General features: G+C 43.2%; 1 protein-coding gene across 3 annotated transcripts in view; it reads right to left on the bottom strand.

Annotated features, from left to right (window-relative positions):
* The window catches only part of LOC123606289 (regulator of G protein signaling 7 binding protein), a 104109-nt gene extending 91431 nt beyond the window's left edge, over nucleotides 1-12678 (bottom strand). The window contains exons 1-2 of one of the 3 annotated variants that reach the window (XM_045494444.1): nucleotides 11794-12678; nucleotides 10733-10899 (exon numbers count right to left, since the gene is read on the bottom strand). In XM_045494444.1, coding sequence (XP_045350400.1) covers nucleotides 10733-10899; nucleotides 11794-11958 — 332 coding nt within the window. In that variant the 5' untranslated portion in view covers nucleotides 11959-12678. The remainder of the gene's footprint in view (nucleotides 1-10732; nucleotides 10900-11793) is intronic. The other 2 variants (XM_045494461.1, XM_045494452.1) reach the window with 2 other exon arrangements.
* Nucleotides 12679-18799: the final 6121 nt, after the last annotated feature.

Genomic DNA, 18799 nt, shown 5'->3' with positions numbered 1-18799 from the left:
CCATCAGCCCAGAGCCCGACGCGGGGCTCGAACTCACGGACCGCGAGATCGTGACCTGGCTGAAGTCGGACGCTTAACCGACTGCGCCACCCAGGCGCCCCTATATGACATGGTTTTCAAGTTCAATTTTTCTTAATGACTTTATTATAATCTAGATCATAGGTCATTTTACAGCTTATCCCTATATCCAGAAAATGCTGCCTCTCTACCTTTTATTCTTAATAGTTCATCAGATTTTAACTCCTTGATGAAATTCTTTCTTTGATTTATTAAAGGAAATTGTTCCATAAAGAGCATCACTCAATCTCAGGTAGATGTATTCTAAATGATTTCTTTTTAAATTAATTAATTAATTTATTTATTAATTTATCATTTATTTTGAAAGAATAAGAGAGAGCAAGTGAGACCATGACCTGAGGCAAAGTTGGATGCTTAATCGACTGAGCCACCCAGGTTTTCTTGAGTGCCACTGCCTACACTCCTTGTAGACTCTGTCTCATTTCACTTCCTGTCTTGTGGAAACTATACTCAAACTATACTCCTGTCTTATGAAAACTATACTCAAACGTACCTTGCTTAACTTCCTGCTTGCCCAAGAGGTTCCTGCACCTCTTATCTTTTCCATGGGTCTATTTAAAAGCGGCCAAATCTTGTTAATCCCTTTGGGAGTCTTCTGTCTGTTGTGCATTTCTGTGTGAGGAGCATGTAGGCTGTAATGAGACTGCACATAAGACCTCGACATTCAGGAGGCTAAATGATTTTTTTTAATGGTTAAAAGGTAGGCTTTTATAGACAGAACCCATAGCTGTGGACTAATAGGAGAGGACCATCCTTTACACACTGTTAGGGAATAAGAAGTAGATCAGTTTGAGTAAGTAAAGAGTCAGATAGTAAAAGAAGAGTCCAGGAATACAGCTTGGGTGCTATGACTGAGATGGTTGGTTGTTGGCCACTATCCATTCTCCTCCTTTCCCTTCTAGTTAAGGTGTCAGAGAAAAATACACTTCCTAGTCTCTGTAGTTAGGTATGGCTACGTGATGCAGTTCTAGAAGTTTTGTTTGGGTTTACTTAGAAAGAGCTGACCCCACTGGGAAGCATAGCCTTTCCCCCGTTCATCCTCCATTCTGGACTGATGGCTGGAGCTCCTGTCATAATCTTGCATCATCAAGTCAGGTTGAGGGTGGAAGCCATATGCTAAGAATGGGCAACAGAACAGTGATTCCATGTTCTAAATTCCATTCTAGGGCTCCTTTTCTGTGTGAGAATAAACCCTGGTATCTTTAAACAACTACTTCTTTGAATTTTTTGTTAAATGTAGCCAAACATAAGCCATTTTGATACATATGCTCACTTGGGGAGCTTTAAAAAATATCCGAATGCCCAGGCTGCATCCCAGATAGTTTAAATCAAAAACTCTCGGGATGAAATTCAAGCACCAGCAGTTTTTTAAAGCTTCCCAGGTGATTCCAGTGTGCAGGCTAAGTTGAGAATCACTGCTTCAGGCCGACAGGCCTCGTATTTGGCATGTTCAAGAATCTCTTGGGAGATGGGGTGGTGCTTGTTAAAAATTTGAATTTCCACGTCTTGCTCCCCAGACATTTTGGTTCTTTGGGTCTGAAGGCAAGCCAGATGATTCTGAGACTGGGAATCCAGAGATCACATTTGAAGAAACACTGCTTTAGGAAATGGGTATTGGCTTGAAGTTTTAAATCAAAGAAGTGGCAAGATCAGAGAAAAATTATAGGCAGATTAGCCTAGAACCAGTGAGTAAATTGCAAAGAAAAGGTGAGAGACTGATAGTGAGGGGACCAACTGAGAGATAGTGTTGTGATTGATGGCCTGGGGGTACCAACTGTGAACTAAGAGGGTAACCTCAGAAATGGGAGGAAGAGAGAGAGAGAGAGAGAGAATTGGTGCTGAAAATAAGGGTGAGGGGGGCTTATTATGAACTGACTTAATTGGGGACTGAAGAATACACTAGGGGTTTGACTTCTGGGTTAGTATGTATTTGACCCTTTTGCTCAAACTCCATTACATCCATATAGACGAGGAGTTTACTTATAGCTGCACATACTGATTTTTGTTAACCGGAATCAGCTCTTTTGTTTAAAGGCTCAGACGCTTTACGCTAACAAGAGTCTACTTCACAAATTTTAGTATTTGTTTGTATATAAATACACGTATACATATAGACCAGCAATATACATAGGTGCATATATGTATAGAGACAAGCAATTAAGTGTTATTCATGTGGTTTTTCCTTTTTTTAAAGTCATGTCTTGTAGAGCAGAGGAAATAAATGAATGTAGTTACTGCTCTCGAGCTGTGCTTTATGTAGACAGCTTTTTAGAGGAGTTGTAACTAACCCTTCAAGGGCTAAAAATATCAAGAGTGATTTTTAAAGGTGATCTTAATGAAAAATCATTATTTAACTATTCAGTATCCAAGCAGACAGACGTCAGGGCGATATTTTATCAAACAACTTTCATTAAACATACTTACTTGGAGCAGTTCTAAAATACACAATGCCTGCCGTAATAATGAACACCTATACCTCAGAAATCAGTCGTCAGTGTGCTTTATTTTAAAGTCTTCTGTTGTTTAAAAACAACATACTGGTTTCACAGTTAGAGAAAAAAATAATGGTCCAAAGTAATAGATAAGTCACAAAAAATCAGCTAATCGGACTGATCAATTCTTAACCTGAGTCTTTGTCAGAATAGATTTTACAATGCCGCGTAAAGTCCATGAACAAACAAAACAGGCGTATCCTCACTGACATGTCTCCCAGGGTGCAAGCATGCATGAAACACGGCCGTGCTCTCTTGCACCTCCCCATATAAATAATAAGGTGACAACAAATTTTCCTCAAGTTCATTTTAGATTTCATTTTCTCTCTAATCGGCCCATCTGTTAAGAAGGCTCTAACAAGGTGAAGGTCATTAGGCTGCTATCTTTTCCAAGCATAAAAAGGCTAACTTCAACAGGCCACGGGAGAGCCCTTGTCTAGATTCCATGCCACCTGTCATCTTGTCACTGATAATAGCATGGTTCTTTAAGTTGATGTGAGTCATTACTATGTCACTTGTTTCCAGAGTAGGCCTCCGGTCCTTAAGCAATAGTGTTAGTACCGCTGAGGGAACAGTGCCTGGCTAGTTCTAGCCATGAAGACCAGAGAGGGTGAACACTTTGTATGTGGACTGTCACGTGCTTCCTCTATCCCCACCCAAATACCCTCTCCTGCGGTTGGATTTTTGTACCACCTTTGTGTGTTCCATGTTGACACATTAGTAGTTAAATTAGTCACTGCCAAGTGCTAACCACACCAGGGATTCAGGACCTTTGTGATCACATCCATTTCATATAGAAAGCATTCTTCTCCATGGTCACAAACCCCACCCCTAATATCAGCTAGGTCTAATGATAAAGCACTGGGCACGGGGAGGTCTGTGGTGGGGAAGTGTTGAGAGAATGTACCAAGTGCTGGGCAAAACTCTACCTCCATTCCCATTGGGCCCAACAACCCAAAGTGTGAAGAGAATTCCTACAGATGGGTCAAGGGAAACTGCTGGGTTAATTTATGCCTCCTCAGCCCCAAATTCTTCTGTTGAAATCCTAACTCTCACTACTTCAGAATGAGATCTTATTTGGAAATAGATCATTGCAAATAGAATTAGTTACATTAGCATGAGGCCGTGCTGAGTAGGGTAGGCCCCTAATCCGGTGTGACTGGTTTCCTTATAAAAAGACAAAATGTGGACACAGACACACACAGGGAGAAGGACACTGAAGACGAAGACAGATGCTTCAACACACCAAGGAACAACCAGCATTGCCAGCAAATCACCAGAAACTGGAAGAGAGGAACAGATTCTTCCTCCCAGTCTGCAGAAGGAGCCAATCCTCTCTGTACCTTGATCTTGGATATCTAGCCTCCAAATCTGAGGTTTAATCTACCCAGTGTGTGGCATTTTGTTACTATAGCCCTAGCACAGACTAATTCAGAATTGTTCTCCCTTCCTTCCCTTTGATGGCTGGCGTATTCTTTTGGGGCACATATAATCCCCTTTCATGATTTGACCAGTGAGGGTTAAAATTTTGAAAGCATAAACACCTGTAGTAGAAAGGGAACATACAGGGCAGAGTGGGTGGCTTGGAATGGCTGCCAACCAGGCCTCTTGTACTAATAAGACCTCCTCCATCATGTGGATTAAGAAAGCTGTGAGGGCTGCCTCCATGCATTTCCATACTCTCCCACCCCACGTACTGGCTGCTGTCTCAGCCCCAGTGTGGGAGCGAAGCGTTACTGATGGAGCTGTGAATCTGTATTCTCCCTCTCCCCTCCCTCCCAACTTCTAGCAAACGGAACAGAGAACAGACAAGAACCAGCTCGAAGGGGGGACTGGGAAAAATGGAGCAGAAAAGTCAAATGGTCAAACAAAACAAAAACAGACTAAAAAGAGGGAAAAAAGAACATGAGGAGAGATGGGAGGAGAAAAGGAGAGAAAACTAGGGAGCAGGAAACTAATTGCTGGAGGGAGAAATCTGAAATCTAGGTACGAATCTCTAGGACAGTGATTATATCATTCTCAGAAGCCATTAGGAAACTAAGATTCTTCTTGTGATCATAGGTTCACATCTCAATAAATTCTCTCTCGAATTCAATCATCAAACTTCATGCACGATGCTTTTGTTTTTTGTTTTTTGTTTTATAGCTTAGTTCTATAAACAAAGTCTGTGATTCTGAGTGAATTAACGCAGAACACTGGAATGATGAAACCAGGACGCGGAAGTCATTCAGTGCAGCCCTGTCAATGAGGTGTACAGAGAATTTAACAGACTTGTCCAATGTCTCACAGCCTTTACCAGAGCTAGGCCAAAAGATTTTGTAAATATTACATCATTTATGAGGAATACAGTTTGATTCATACAAAGAAAATATTTTAAAAAGTTTTTATTGTTTGTTTATTTTTGAGGGGGGGAGAGAGAGAGAGAGAGAGAGGGAGAGAGAGGGAGAATGAGCAGGGGAGGAACAGAGAGAGAAGGAGACACAGAATCCAAAGCAGGCTCCAGGCTCTGAGCCCCCGATGTGGGGGCTAACTCACGAAACCGTGAGATCATGACCTGAGCTGAAGTCGGAGCTTAACCGATTGAGCCACCGAGGTTACCCCCCTACAAAGAAAATATTTCTAAACTTCAGTGCTTTTAAACCCTCACCTCTCCGTATTGTTGTTAAGGTATTAAAGAAGAAGGCTTTTGATAGCATTCTGGGAAGCCTCAACCTGGAAAATTCCCCCAAACAGAATGAAAGGAACTAAGGGCAACAAAAACGTATTTCAACCAAAATAATGATTTGAAAAATATTTGATGAATAAATTTATTTTTCATGTGAGTGTATCATGAGAACCTGAATTTTGAATGTCTTACTAATGATTATACTCACACGAATCTGAATTTCATAATAGCATTACTACATGCTACTCAGCCTTGTGAGTGCTTGATGTATGTTCACTTACTCAATCCTTAGGGTGTCATCTGATTCAGTCCCATTAGTTATAAACCCATTTTGCTGATGAGGAAACTGAGGCAGAGAAGGACAGTTATCTACCTTCATCAGCTAGTTACACTATCTGTAAAAGGCAGGGCTGAGATTTGAACACAGGCCGTGGAGCTCCAAAGTCGGTGTAGTGACACCGGCGTACCAGCCTGACATCTACCACCCTGGGAGGCAATTTGCATATCCATCCGCACACATTACTTGTAAGTGCTAAAGCTAGGACTTTATCCCAGTCTAATCTGATGTCGAGTCAAAGCTCTTTGCCATCACACGATACTGCCTCGCACATTTTCCTACTTAAACCTCACTTTCACTCTGTCAGCAGCCACTAACAGAAGGTAGTGGTGCGAAGGAGATGAAGTGAGACACAGGCGCTGTAAAAACAGTGCCGGAAAAGGATTCCCAACCCTCAGCCCACCAGCCACAGCATTATCTCTTAGGGTCTCCTGGAGACCGTCGGCTCCTCCGGGTTGTTTCTAGCCTGCGTGCTGTGCTCCTTTCATTCTCGAGATGTGGTGTGTTTGATAGAATAGACGCCAGACTAGGGAGCCATAGCCATAGTTTCCAGGCTTAGAGCAGCCTTGGACTGACACAGCGTCCTCTACAGGCTGGGGAGTCACATCCTTGGCCCCCCCAAATCCTCTCAACTACCGCACGGTGAGCATCACAGCTAGTTTACAGAGAAGGGCATTGAGATTCAGACAGTGAAGTAATGCCATCCAGGTTACAGAAGATGGTAGTCCATCCTGGTCTGCCTGAATGCTAACTCTTCTCGCATACTCAACCAGGTTGCCTGTAAAGTCACTTGAAATCCTCTAAATCTTAAAAGACGAAACGAGGAAATTGTGCTGAATCAGTATGTTCTGTGCCATGAAGCCCTAGGGATTCTTTAGCCGTGTCTCAGAAGTCATTTTGGGAAGGAAGTCCAAGGACACCTGGCTCGACAGACACACACATACACACACACACACACACACACACACACACAAATACCAAGCAGGGCACAGCAATGCCACTTTTGACCTGCCTTACACATCTGACTTTCCACATTCAGACTGAAGGAAGATTCTGCTGCTAAAACAGATTTGGGGACCACAGCAGCAAAGTCATCTTTGAGGCCCCCTTAGCTTTAATACCAAGGAGAAAATCAGCACCCTAAAGGGACAGCAACTGTCGTAAGTCAGTGCAGGCAGAGGAGACCCAGGACTCATCTGGCTGGCTCTGTCCAGAAGACCTCAGTTGCTGTGCCGCAACTTTTGCTGATCTAGACACAATCTGAGAAAATGTTTTGACTGTGTCTGTGAACATGGCCTTCTTACCCAGGGCCAGCTAGTGAGAAATACAGTGGGAGTTTTCTCAGTCAGGGATGAAAGGGGTTTTTATTTTCTTCTTCTTTTATCTTGCTTCATCCTCTTTTTACCTTGTCTACCTCCAACCCGGTCTCCTTCCTCTGGACCCGAAGCCAGGGCATAAACAGGAAAGGAGTGGCCTTTGCTGCTAAGGAGTGAGTGAATTGGGGGCACCTGGGTGGCTCAAGTTGGTTAAGCGTTGGACTTCAGCTCAGGTCATGATCTCACGGTGCATGAGTTTGAGCCTTGTGTCGGGCTCTGTACTGACAGCTTAGAGCCTGGAGCCTGCTTCAGATTCTGTGCCCCCCCTCCTTTTCTGCCCCTCCCTGGCTTGTGCTCTGTCTCTTAAAAATAGAACATTGAACATTGAAATGAACATTGAAAAAAATTTTTTTAACAGGCACTTGGGTGGCTCAGTTAGTTAAGCCTCTGACTTCGGCTCAGGTCATGATCTCACGGTTGGTGAGTTGGAGCCTTGTGTGGGGCTCTGTGCTGACAGCTCAGAGCCTGGAGCCTGCTTCAGATTCTGGGTCTCCCTCTCTCTGCCCCTCCCCTGCTCATTCTCTCCCCCCACCCCCTTCCTCAAAAATAAACATTAAAAAAAAGAGAAATGAGTGGATTCACTTACTCCTTCAAGTCCTGCCTTTGCAGCACCTTTGTTCCTACTCGGAGCAAAGCTTTGGTGCTTGGGTGAGAGCTGTGAGGCAGGCATCTTGACACATGCGTGGAGAGCCAAGTTTTCTGTTTCCCTGTCTGTTCAGTTCATACCCCTTTTGCTAAAAGCCGGGTATGTAGAAAAGAATGAGGGCAGTCAAAGGCAAATGATATTCATAGTGATGGTGATCATACCTTTTTAAAAAGCACTTATCGAGCTCTATTTTACACAGCATAAACTTCACTCATTTTAAGAGCGCAATTGAATGACTTTTAGTAAATACATAGCTGTACAGTCATCACCGAATTCAATTTGGGAGCACTTTGATCATCCCACAAAGTTACCTCAAACTCATATGCAGAAACTCCCTGTGGCCACTCCCAGATCTAGGCAACCACTGATCTACTTGCTGATGCTTATAGATGTGCTTTTCTGAGCATTTCATATGAAAGGAATCAAGGATCTGTGGCATTTTGTGACCGGTGTCTTTGATTTAGCATACTCTTTTTGTGGCTCATCCATATGTTAGCGTGTTTTAGTATTTCACTCCATTTCACATAATACCTTTTTAATGTGTGTGTGTGTGTGTTTTTAATTTACTTTTGAGAGAGAGAGAGAGAGAGCCAGCAAACATGAGAGGGGGTGGGGCAAAGGGAGAGGGAGACACAGAATGTGAAGCAGGCTCCAGGCTCTGAGCTGTCAGCACAGAGCCCACTGTTGGATTCGAACTCACAAACTGTCAAAGGCCAGTCAACATGACCTGAGCTGAAGTCGGACGCTTAACCAACTGAGCCATCCAGGCACACCTTACGTAATACCTTTTAAAATGGCAGCAATATGTAGCGGAAGGATGATGGATTTCAGAAGCAAGCAACGTGGGGCCGAATCAAAGTCATACCACTTCTTAGTTGTGTGGATTCGGGCAAATTCCTTAACCTTTCTGAGACTCATTTGCAAAGTAAGGATATTAATCCCTCCCTCAGAGGATTATTCTATGAATTAACTGGATTGTCCTGGAAAATGATGGGTACTCAAGAAATCCAGTCTTGGCCTTTACAGTCCCTGGGAACCTTTGCTTTTCTTAACCCTGCTTCAAATTTTAAAGTGAATGCTACAGTCTCGCTACCAGCTTTCACATCAAGTTTGATATGAGAGCCCACATACCTAGCAATATCAGGAATGGAATACCACCAAGGGGAATCATATCCTTCATTAATGAAACCCAAATGGTGAGAAGCTAAAGGGATTTCCTTCAATTATATTTCTGTCATGTTTTAGAAAAAGGTTAAATTGTATTTATTATTTTAAAGAGGAAAATGTTTCAAATTGTATCTGAGAACATTCTACAGAGTTGGCCTTACCTCTTCAAGGCTCTAAGAACACCATATTTTCCCACTAAATCTTAAAAAAAAAAAAAAAAAAAAAAACTGCTCTCAATAACATCAACCCTCAGATAGATAAAAGTAAGTAGCAAAGGGCTATCAACTTCTGAGTATGTAAAATCCATCTCACATCCTCCAAACTCAACTTTGAGTCAGAAATTTCAGACTCCTTCTTTCCTGAAACTTTGGAAGAGTCTGAACTTCATGTGTTTAGTAAAACAGACTAAACTGAACTCCTTGTTTGTTTCTCCCCATTTGGATTGCAATTTAAAAAGGTCATGAATATAATCCCATTGGATACTCTTGGACACACAGTTTACAAAGATGCTACTCTTTAGCTCTGAGCATAAAATTTCCTGTTCTAAACCCGTTCGCCCTTCTGAATCATGGTTTCTCTACAGTTTTTATTCCACCACTATTCCCCTTTGTGTTTCTGATTGTTTTTCCTCCTTTCATCTCTGGGATTTGTCACACCCGCATTTCTTCCCCCAATTCCTTAAACACTGAATTCCCTTCCATCTCCTTTATGGAATCCCAGATTCACTTCCTGTTACTCATAGTATAACAGTTAAACAGAAAAGGCTAAGGCTTCTCAGTATTTCTACTAAATAAAATAGATTGTGGCATACTTTATCTCTCACTTCAAGGACATTAGATAGTGTATCTTTCTTCATGATAGAAATGCCACATGTTAAATGTAATTATTAAGAAAGGCAATGTATGGTTTTCTAATCTGTGTACACCAATAATAGTCACTATACATATTATGGGTATTATACATATTATTTACATTAAAGATGGCAAAGAATGATTCTTTCAAATAAGTAAATTAGATACAATTCCTACGTGTGATCAATCTGCAACATTATCCGGTTAGTCTGACTTAAACTTTGAGTGTGATAGACATACACAGATAAACAGATAAAGGCTATAGCCAGATGAAATCAAGCACTTAAATTAATGTATTAGTGTAAGGATTTCTGTGTTTCCATGCCCTGCGCTCCTATTTGAAAATAGTAACTGTTGACAAAAATCCATGACTAACTTCTTTCCTGATACTGAGAGATCAGGAAGAAGTAAATGGTGTCTCAGAAGAGAAGCTTTCACTCTATTACCACCTAAAGTAGGCTCGGGAATCTGTAAGTGTGATAAAAATAAAAATAATGGGGAGGAGCCTATAAAAAACCTAGGTTTAGGTAGATTTGTGAATATCCCCAATTTTTAAATTAATTTTCTTATGTTAAAACTTCCTTTTCATACACTACAGTGAGGAGAGTACTTTATATCCAAGACTTTATTTTAGAGATTTTATTTTAAATGGTATCATAGGAGTTTATCTGATGGTATAAATAGTTGCATAAATATAGGATTTAGCAAAGATTTCCTCTCTACTGTATAGGCCTTTTGTGCAGTAGATGTTTAGCAGCAGATGACAAGTAATCTTGAGGCATGATGACTTAACTTCATTTTGATAGCCAAACTTTCGGCAAAAAAATCTTAAGCCCCAAGTTCCAATATGTGGACAGCATATTGAAAGTTAATTTAAAAAAAAAAAAATCACTTAATACCCAAATCTTTCAATATATGTCTATACAAGGATCACAAACCTTCAGATTGTAATTTGGCATATAGCTTGCCTGTAGCTCTCAAAATAATTCTGATCTCAGAGTGATTTGGTTAAACCCCCACATTTGCAAAGATCACCTCTGAGGTCTTGGCCACCGTAAATTACTGTCAGCATCCATGCATCATGTATATGAGTTACCAAATAATGCCAAGAGTCTCCTACCCTGAGATGGCAGCAAGTTTTTGGTGTGCCTGGCGGGCCATTTCACAGCCTTTGGTTCTGGTCTTGTGCATTTCCGCCCGGAGTGAGGGGCAGCTGACAGAGACATCCCCGATAGAAATGACCATCTCTCGGTACAGGGCCACTTGAGTGTTGAACTCTTGGACAAGCTGGAAAAGAATTGAATTTCTTTCACGAAACATCATTAGAATGTTTCCTATTGCGGTGTATACAAAGGTGGGCTTTCAGTGACCTCTCAGCCAACTCCACAAGTTGCCAGCTAAGGAGCCTCCAAATTGTTTAACGATCAAAGCACTAAGATGGTAAGTTTCTCTTTGTCCAAGACACGTGTTTATTTTTCATGGGTAAGTCTGGTCGTGGAAGCTCTATTTCAGGACCTACTCACCCCCACCCATTCAGACTCAGTTTCTGAAGAGCAAGAATATATGCCACTCCCAGGTCACTAGAGTTTGATGCTGGGAACTCTTACATAGAATGTTCCCCTTTACTACAGCAAAGATAAGGATGTGTACTTGCGAAGGGATAAAGGCCAAAGGTAGGCTGCCATAGGCAAACCTTCACCTCTGGCCAGGCCACTGAACCACACTGGCTCAGGAGCCTGAAGGGAAGACCGGCCACAGCCTGGGCGCTGGAACCTTCGTCCCCTCTGCAGCGCCCCGTGTGCTGTGTTTGGGTTTATTTGCTGCTGTCTCCCCACAAAGCAGCACCCCCAGCTTCCCAACCCCTCCCTCCCTGGTAAGCAAGCCAGTTCACCGAGTCTTTCGCATCCACCATTCTCTGAGGAGGTAGAGGCATGACTTACAGCCGGTGACCCTAAGTCCCTTGCCGCGGCACTTCTTTGTGGGGGCATTACGACCCGGCTGTCACCCTGAATCTGGGGACTGCAGATTTAAAAATAGTGCATGTGCACGTGATCGGCATGGAGGAGCTGAGGGTGGGGGAGTGGCTGGCAGTCAAGCAAACGATTAACATACAAGACTACCCCCACCTCCTCTCCAAAAAAAAAAAAAAAAAAAAAAAAAAAAAACCCAGTTTTCACCTACCATCTTGCAGTCGTCCAGGGCTCGTTGGGTTTTGTGGGCGCTCTCGGAGCTGCTGCCCCTGCGCTCCCACTCCCCGCTCTGCAGCGGGGGCTTGCTGATCTGGAAGATCGAGGAGCGGGTGGACCGGCTGGGGCGCTTTTTGCGCCCATTCGGTGCAGAACTCATGCATACACATCCACCAAGCCGAAGCCGCTGGTGCAGTGCGCCCCGGCGCGGGCGGCCCGGTCGTTGCCCTGCGTGCCGCCAAGCAGCCGGAGCCGGGAACCGAGGCGCGGCGCTCACAGGGCTGGGGCTGGCTGCGCGGGTGGGTAACCTTCAGCTTGAAGGAGAGCCTGGGAAGCGCTGGCTGTGCCGTGCAGCATCGCTTCCACTAGCAGCGAGGAAGGGGCTCGGTCAAGTTCTGCTCAGCAGCATTGCCGGCCCTGTCCCGGGAGCTGGGCGCTGGCGCGGGCTCGCACTACCTGCCCCTCGGCATGGATCGCAACGCTGGGCGAGAAGGAACGCGCCGCCCGGCGGTTCTGAGTTTCCATTCAGATGGGGGAGCAGCTTTCAAAGCCTGCGCTGTAAGGTTGGGGGGGGGGGGGATGAGTGTCGCTCTGGCTTCAGTGTCTTCCCGCAGCGGCGCTCCGTCGTCTTTCCCCACCCTCCCGCGTTGCCAGGCCTGGAAGGGCTGGCAGTCCCCGAAGCAGGCAATTGGCTCTAATAGGCCGCCTTGATCCCCCGTCTCTACGGGCTCATCTGTTTGAGGATCCCAAATGAATCTGTGGCGGGACTGGCAGACGCAGGGAATCGGTCCGCCTGACGTTGTGCGCTGCCCCGCACATTGATAGGACGGGAATACTAATGTGATCTGTCCATGGAGCACCCCCCCTTCTTCCTCCACAGTTTATGCACTTATCCAATCAAATCCCCGGGAACGTCAGTTGCAATATTACTTCATCTGCGCTATTATTAGAAACGAAAAGTGTCATCAGAGTGGAGCACATTGCCACATGCTGGGACCTAAACATGGATTTCTCACCAACCTGTGTGCGTTTAAGGCCCTCACCATCTGAGACCATCTGGGGCCACACAGATCATCAAAGCCCAAACAGAGGAGCATGAGAGATGATTGATTGAAAAGGTTGATCTCTTGATGACCTAAAAGGAAAGCTTTATTTCCCTGAGTCAGTTGTTGCTCTCGTTGTGTGTGTGTGTGTGTGTGTGTGTGTGTGTGTGTGTGTGTGAAGTATGCAGGGAAGGGAACTGGCAGCCAGGGGCAGAACGCAGAACGCACAGAGGGTGTCAGCCAAATTGGTCCTCGTCCCATTTTAACCAGTGAAGTTCCTGTTCTTGTGTTCCAGAGTGTCCAGATGGGCTCTGAGGGGTTCCCATTAGAGACTTAAGAAGAAGAGCCAACAGTCCTCCTTCAGGCTTTCGAAATGACCACTTCTCCTTTATGAGACATCAGTGAGCCAGAGGCCAGTGGAGGTGGTCCAGGGAAGTGCAAGGCATGCCTACAAGAAGCAGGGTGGGAGTGAGTTCTTCGGCCATTGGAGTCCACTGTTACCATAACACCCTACAGAGGTGGGGTTGGTATTCTGCTCCCGTGATCTGAGAATGCTTGTTCCCCTGAAGGATTATTTGCAGGGGACAGATAAACAGGTCTACCACCTCTGGTCAGTCTCTTAAGGGGATATGGAAAGAACCCAGAGAGGCAGAGCCAGAAATGGGAAGACTAACACCTTAAGGAGTGCGTCTCTAGGATTTTTTTTACAAGACAGGTCAGCATAATGGAGTGGTATAATAAGAATGATATTTTGGTCTTTGTCCCCAGTACTGGTCACAGACCTCCTAGTTTCCCGAGCAACAGGGCTGATGGGAGTGTTTTGTCACCAGAAAGATTAAGAATCAGGTAGAGGTTTGGAACTTTAAACCCCACAACCAACTTCCCTGAAGAGAAAGGCTCGAGATCGGCTTAATTGCGAATAGCCAATAACTTTACCGATCATATCGATATCATGAAACCACCATAAAAGCCACTACACAATAGGGTTCAAGGAGCTTCCAGGTTGTTGAAGATGTGGAAGCACTGGAAGGGTGGCAAACCCCTCCCATACCTTGCCCTGTGCATCCCTTCCTGCCTCATATGCTTTATAGTCAACTGGCAGGTCAAGCCCTGTCCCAAGTTCTATGAGTCGCTCTTACAAGTTACCCAATCTGAGGGGGTTTTGTGGGAACCCCTGACTTGGTGTCCGGTGTGACAGAAGTGTGGGTAATCTGGGCACTCAGTACTTGTGATTGGTCTCTGGAGTGTGGGTGGTCTTGTGGGACTGAGCCCTTAAGCCAGTGGAGGGTGATGCTAAGTCCCAGGAGTTAGTGTCAGAATGGAGATGACTCATAGAACCCCCAGCTGGTGTTGGAGAGATGAAGAAGTATTGTTGAAGGACACGCCATGTATTTGGAGGAGGAAAAGACCCTAACAGGTGGACATCGGAATGGATGTTCAGTTGTATTTGCACAGTTTTTTCCAAAAGGTTGAGAATCACTTTTCCCTAACAGAGAGTGAGAAGGCGGAGGCATCAGCCCCCACTCTGACCTTGGTGTGCTACTCTCTCTCCAGGGGTTTAGATGGCTTGGAGACCAGGGCGGGGGGCTCTTCTGCTGGCAGAGTCTCCCCCGATATAGGAAGATGAAAGAGGTTAACTCTTCACCAACTCTCTGATTGTCCCTCCTTCCTCAGTCCCAATTTTCTCTGTACTTCATGTGTGTAGGGAGAAAAGGTTGAGAAACACATCAGGTGATTCAGAGAGATTTGCTAGGATTTGGTGAGTGATGGGGAAGCTGAGGAGGAAGATTCAGGCAGGCTAAGGGGCCTTAAGGAAGAATGGATAATACTCACCTGTAGACTGTTTGAGCCCTGTGATATAAACCCCTTTCATGACAAGTAACTAACACCCTCCCCTCCAAGGTTTAACCCAAGTTGGGCAGTGCTTTGGAGAGTTAAAGGAAAGGAGATTTTATTTTACACGTGTGTGAATGTAGAAGACAGAAAATAGGATTGTAGTGGCCAGCCTTCTGGAAATCTTTTGCCACGGCTCTGTTATTTCCTCCCTTTGCCTGCAGAGAAATAGTGACCGCCACCAGATTGGAATGTCTCAAAGCTCCTCAGTAGTAGGGCTTCTACTCCAACTACAACCATCTGGTTTCTACTCCCCCCTTCTCCTGCCTCAGAGACAATTTCAACAAATTAAAAGAAAAAAGGCAACACAATTGTGTTGCCCCGTTTCTAGCCATATTTCTTGGAGGAGGTGGGGGGAGAGGGAAAAAAATGGTTCAAACTCAATGCCATGTCTGAAGGACTACAGATTTGGAAACCTGCTGGGGGATTCAGCAGAGATTGTCACATGTTGGTGCCCCTTGGCCTTTGCTGATACACAGCCCAAGCCATGTTCCTGAGACAGGAGAAAAATAGCATCGATGCCAGTGCTGTCTCTCCCAGGGACAAATGCTACAGTCAGAATAGCAGCAGGCAGGCTGAGTTCCCTCACCTTCCCCCACATTCGAAACAGCATGAATTTACATTCCTGGGGCTGTCTGACTGCCAAATAGAAGAGTAAAGTGCAGTTGGAAATCCCAATAACAAGGGTGCATTTTCTGGTTGTCCAGACCCAATTTTGGCACAAATCTAGCAGTGGGTCCTTGATAGGTATATTTGCTTTGACCCAACTCACATCCTAGATTCACTCCAATATCACATCATATTTTATTGAAAAAAATTTTTTTAATGTTTTTATTGATTTTTTAGAAACAGGGACAGAGAGACAGAGTGTGAGTTGGGGAGGGACAGGGAGAGAGGGAGACACAGAATCTGAAGCGGACCTCAGGCTCTGAGTTAGCACAGAGCCCGACGCAGGGCTCAAATTTGTGAACCAGGTGATCATGACCTGAGCTGAAGTCAGACGTTTAACTGAGCCACCCAGGCACCCCTTGATTTGCAATTTTAAAAAATAAATACTAGATTAGAGTGAATCTGAGCATCTGTTCAGTTTCTTCAAGTTGTTGCTGTATGGAACCACAGTGAGACACAGGGATGCAGCTTTCAGACTGGGCTGGCCTCTTATGAACAGAGATACCAGGAGGCAGGGAGTAAAGTTGAAGGTGGGGCAAAGATGAAAAAGGACCTTATCTGTGTTGATCTGTGACACAGGCAAAGAAACGTACACTAAGATGCTAAGTTCTGAGAAGTTGGGGACATCTGAAGGGAATGATCAGGTTATTTCCTTTTAGTGCCAAAAGGGATTGAGTTGTTGAGAATTTAGTAAATTAACCACCTGCTATATGGTTTATTTCACTAAAAGCAGGAGGAAGTACACTATACTGGGAATACTTGTGTGTTAGTTTTACAAGTACGTTCGAGTATTTTTATGAGTTGCACTGTCAGGTTTGTTGTTCCTAAAGCTTACATAATTGAGAGGGCCCCTTTTAAAGAATTCTGCCACGTTGTTTTGTATTTGAAATAAAGCGTGTTTTGTACTTGTTAAGTACCGTTGTGCAGATGAGAAATCTCTATGTGGATTCTGTGCTTGGGTGAGAATGCAAATGAAACTCATTTGTCAGAAAAAAAATAAAAAGAATTGGAAAACGAAAATATGAGGTCAGATATATGGTTTTGGAAAAAGCCTGTGCAGGTGAGTTTCTCTGAAGTGAGTCTTCATTACCTTCGTGGTAAATTTACACATTTTGTGTCTATTTTATGCACAGTGGGCATCTGATGTTTTCCCTTCTCTGTTTTTATTCCTCTTTTTCTGATAAAACACTTTAAATTTTCTTGGAGGAGTCAGTTTTCCCTCATTTTTTGTGACATGGCCCACAAGGGGGCGTATGTCTCAGACCTGGCCAGAAAGAGTCCTCTGTTCTAGTGGCCACAGTGATTGGATTAATAGTAGGCATGAAATAGTCCATGAACTTTATGCCTTGGGGCATAGATTTTCTGGAACTAATAGGCTGAAACATATGAAATTACCAGTGCTCAACCATTTTCGACCTACATAAATGGCAACTTCATATGTTTCAACCTAATATTGTTTGTTTCTGTTAGGTTTCTAGGGTGATAAGATATAAGCCTGGAGTCCATGGTGGCACCTTTTGTTACTCATGGTCATGAGACTGCCTGAGAGCCACCTCAGGAGAAATCAGAATGGAGAGTTGGAGAAAGATTCTTTTTTTTTTTTTTTTTTTGAGGTATAATTGACATACAACATTATATTAGTTTCAAGTGTATAACACAGTGATTCCACATTTGTATAAACAGTTGACCCTTGAGCAACACAAGTTTGTGCTGGATGGGCCCACTTATACATGGATTTTTGGGTAAATACAGGATAGTACTGTAAATGTATTTTCTCTTCCGTGTGATTTTCTTAATATTTTTTCTTTAGCTCACTTTAGGAATACAGTATATGATATAACTTACAGAATATGTATTAAATGACTGTTTATATTATTGGTAAAGTTTCTGGTCAACAGTAGGTTATCATTAGTTGTTCTGGGGTGTTCAAAACTTATACATGGATATTTGCCTGTGGGTAGGCACCCCTAATCTCCAAATTGTTCAAGGGTCAACTGTATTGCAAAATAATCACCACAGTAAGTATGGTTAACATTGTCAGCATACGTAGTTGCAGAATTATTTTTCTTGTGGTTAGAACTTGTGAGATTTACTATTAGCGACTTTCCAACATACAATACAATATTAACTATATTTGCCATGCTGGACACAACCTCACCATAACTTATTTATTTTATAACTGGAGCTTTGCACCTTGTCACTCCCATTACCCATGTGATCCAACCCCACCTCCTGCTTATGGCAACCACCAATCTCTTCTGTGTATCTATGAGTTTGGTTTTTTCTTTATCATTTTTTGGATTCCATATGTAAGTGAGATCACATAATATTTGTCTTTCTGTCCCTGAGTTACTTCATTTAGCATAATGCCCTCTAGATCCATCCATGTTATGGAAAATGGCAAGAGTTCCTTTTTTTTATGGCCAAATAATATTCCTGTGTGTGTGTATGTGTATGTGTGTGTGAATGTGTATCACATTTTCTTTATTAATTCATCTACCAACGGACACTTAGATTGTTTGCATATCTTTGCTATTATAAATAATGCTGTGGTGAATATGTGGGTGCATATATTTTTTAAAAATATAATTATTTAATTTTTTGAAAGTATGCTCCACATCAATGTGGGGCTTGAACTCATCACCCTGAGATCAGGATTGCATGCTCTACTGACTGAGCCAGCTATATATATATCTTTTTGATCATATATCTTTTGGAGCATATATCTTTTTTGAGTCAGTGTTTTCATTTTCTTCAGATAAATACCCAGAATGGAATTGCTGGATCATATAGTAATTCTATTTTTAATTTTTTGAGGAGTCTTCTCATTATGTTCGGCAGTGGCTGCACCAATTTACATTCCTACCAATCATGCATGAGGTTTCACTTTTCTCCACATGTTCACCACACTTGTTATTTCTTATTTTTTGAAAAATAGCCATTGTAAGAGGTGTGAGGTGATATCTCTTTGTGGCTTTGATTTGCATTTCCCTGATGATTAGTGATGTTGAGCGCCTTTTTATGTACCTTTTGACCATCTGTCTGTCTTCTTTGGAAAAATGTCTATTCACATCCTTTGCCCATTTTTTAATCTGATTTTTTTTTTTTGCTATTGTGTTGTAGAGTTCTTTAAACATATATTGGATATTAACCTCTTATCGTATAGGTGATTTGCAAATATTTTCTCCCATTCACTAGGTTGCCTTTTCATTTTGTTGATGGTTTCCTTTGGTGTGCAGATTCTTTTCAATTTGACGTAATCCCACTTGTTTATTTTCACTTTTGTTGCCTTTGCTTGTGGTGTCAAATCTAAAATATCACTGCCAAGACCAATATCAAGGAGTTTGTCGCCTATGTTTTCTTTATGAAGTGTTGTGGTATTAGGCCTTACATTCA

This window comes from Leopardus geoffroyi, chromosome A1 (genome assembly GCF_018350155.1).
Source record: "Leopardus geoffroyi isolate Oge1 chromosome A1, O.geoffroyi_Oge1_pat1.0, whole genome shotgun sequence".
Lineage (NCBI taxonomy): Eukaryota > Metazoa > Chordata > Mammalia > Carnivora > Felidae > Leopardus > Leopardus geoffroyi.
The sequence above is the reverse complement of the archived record's forward strand: the minus strand, read 5'-3'. Positions and strand labels throughout refer to the sequence as shown.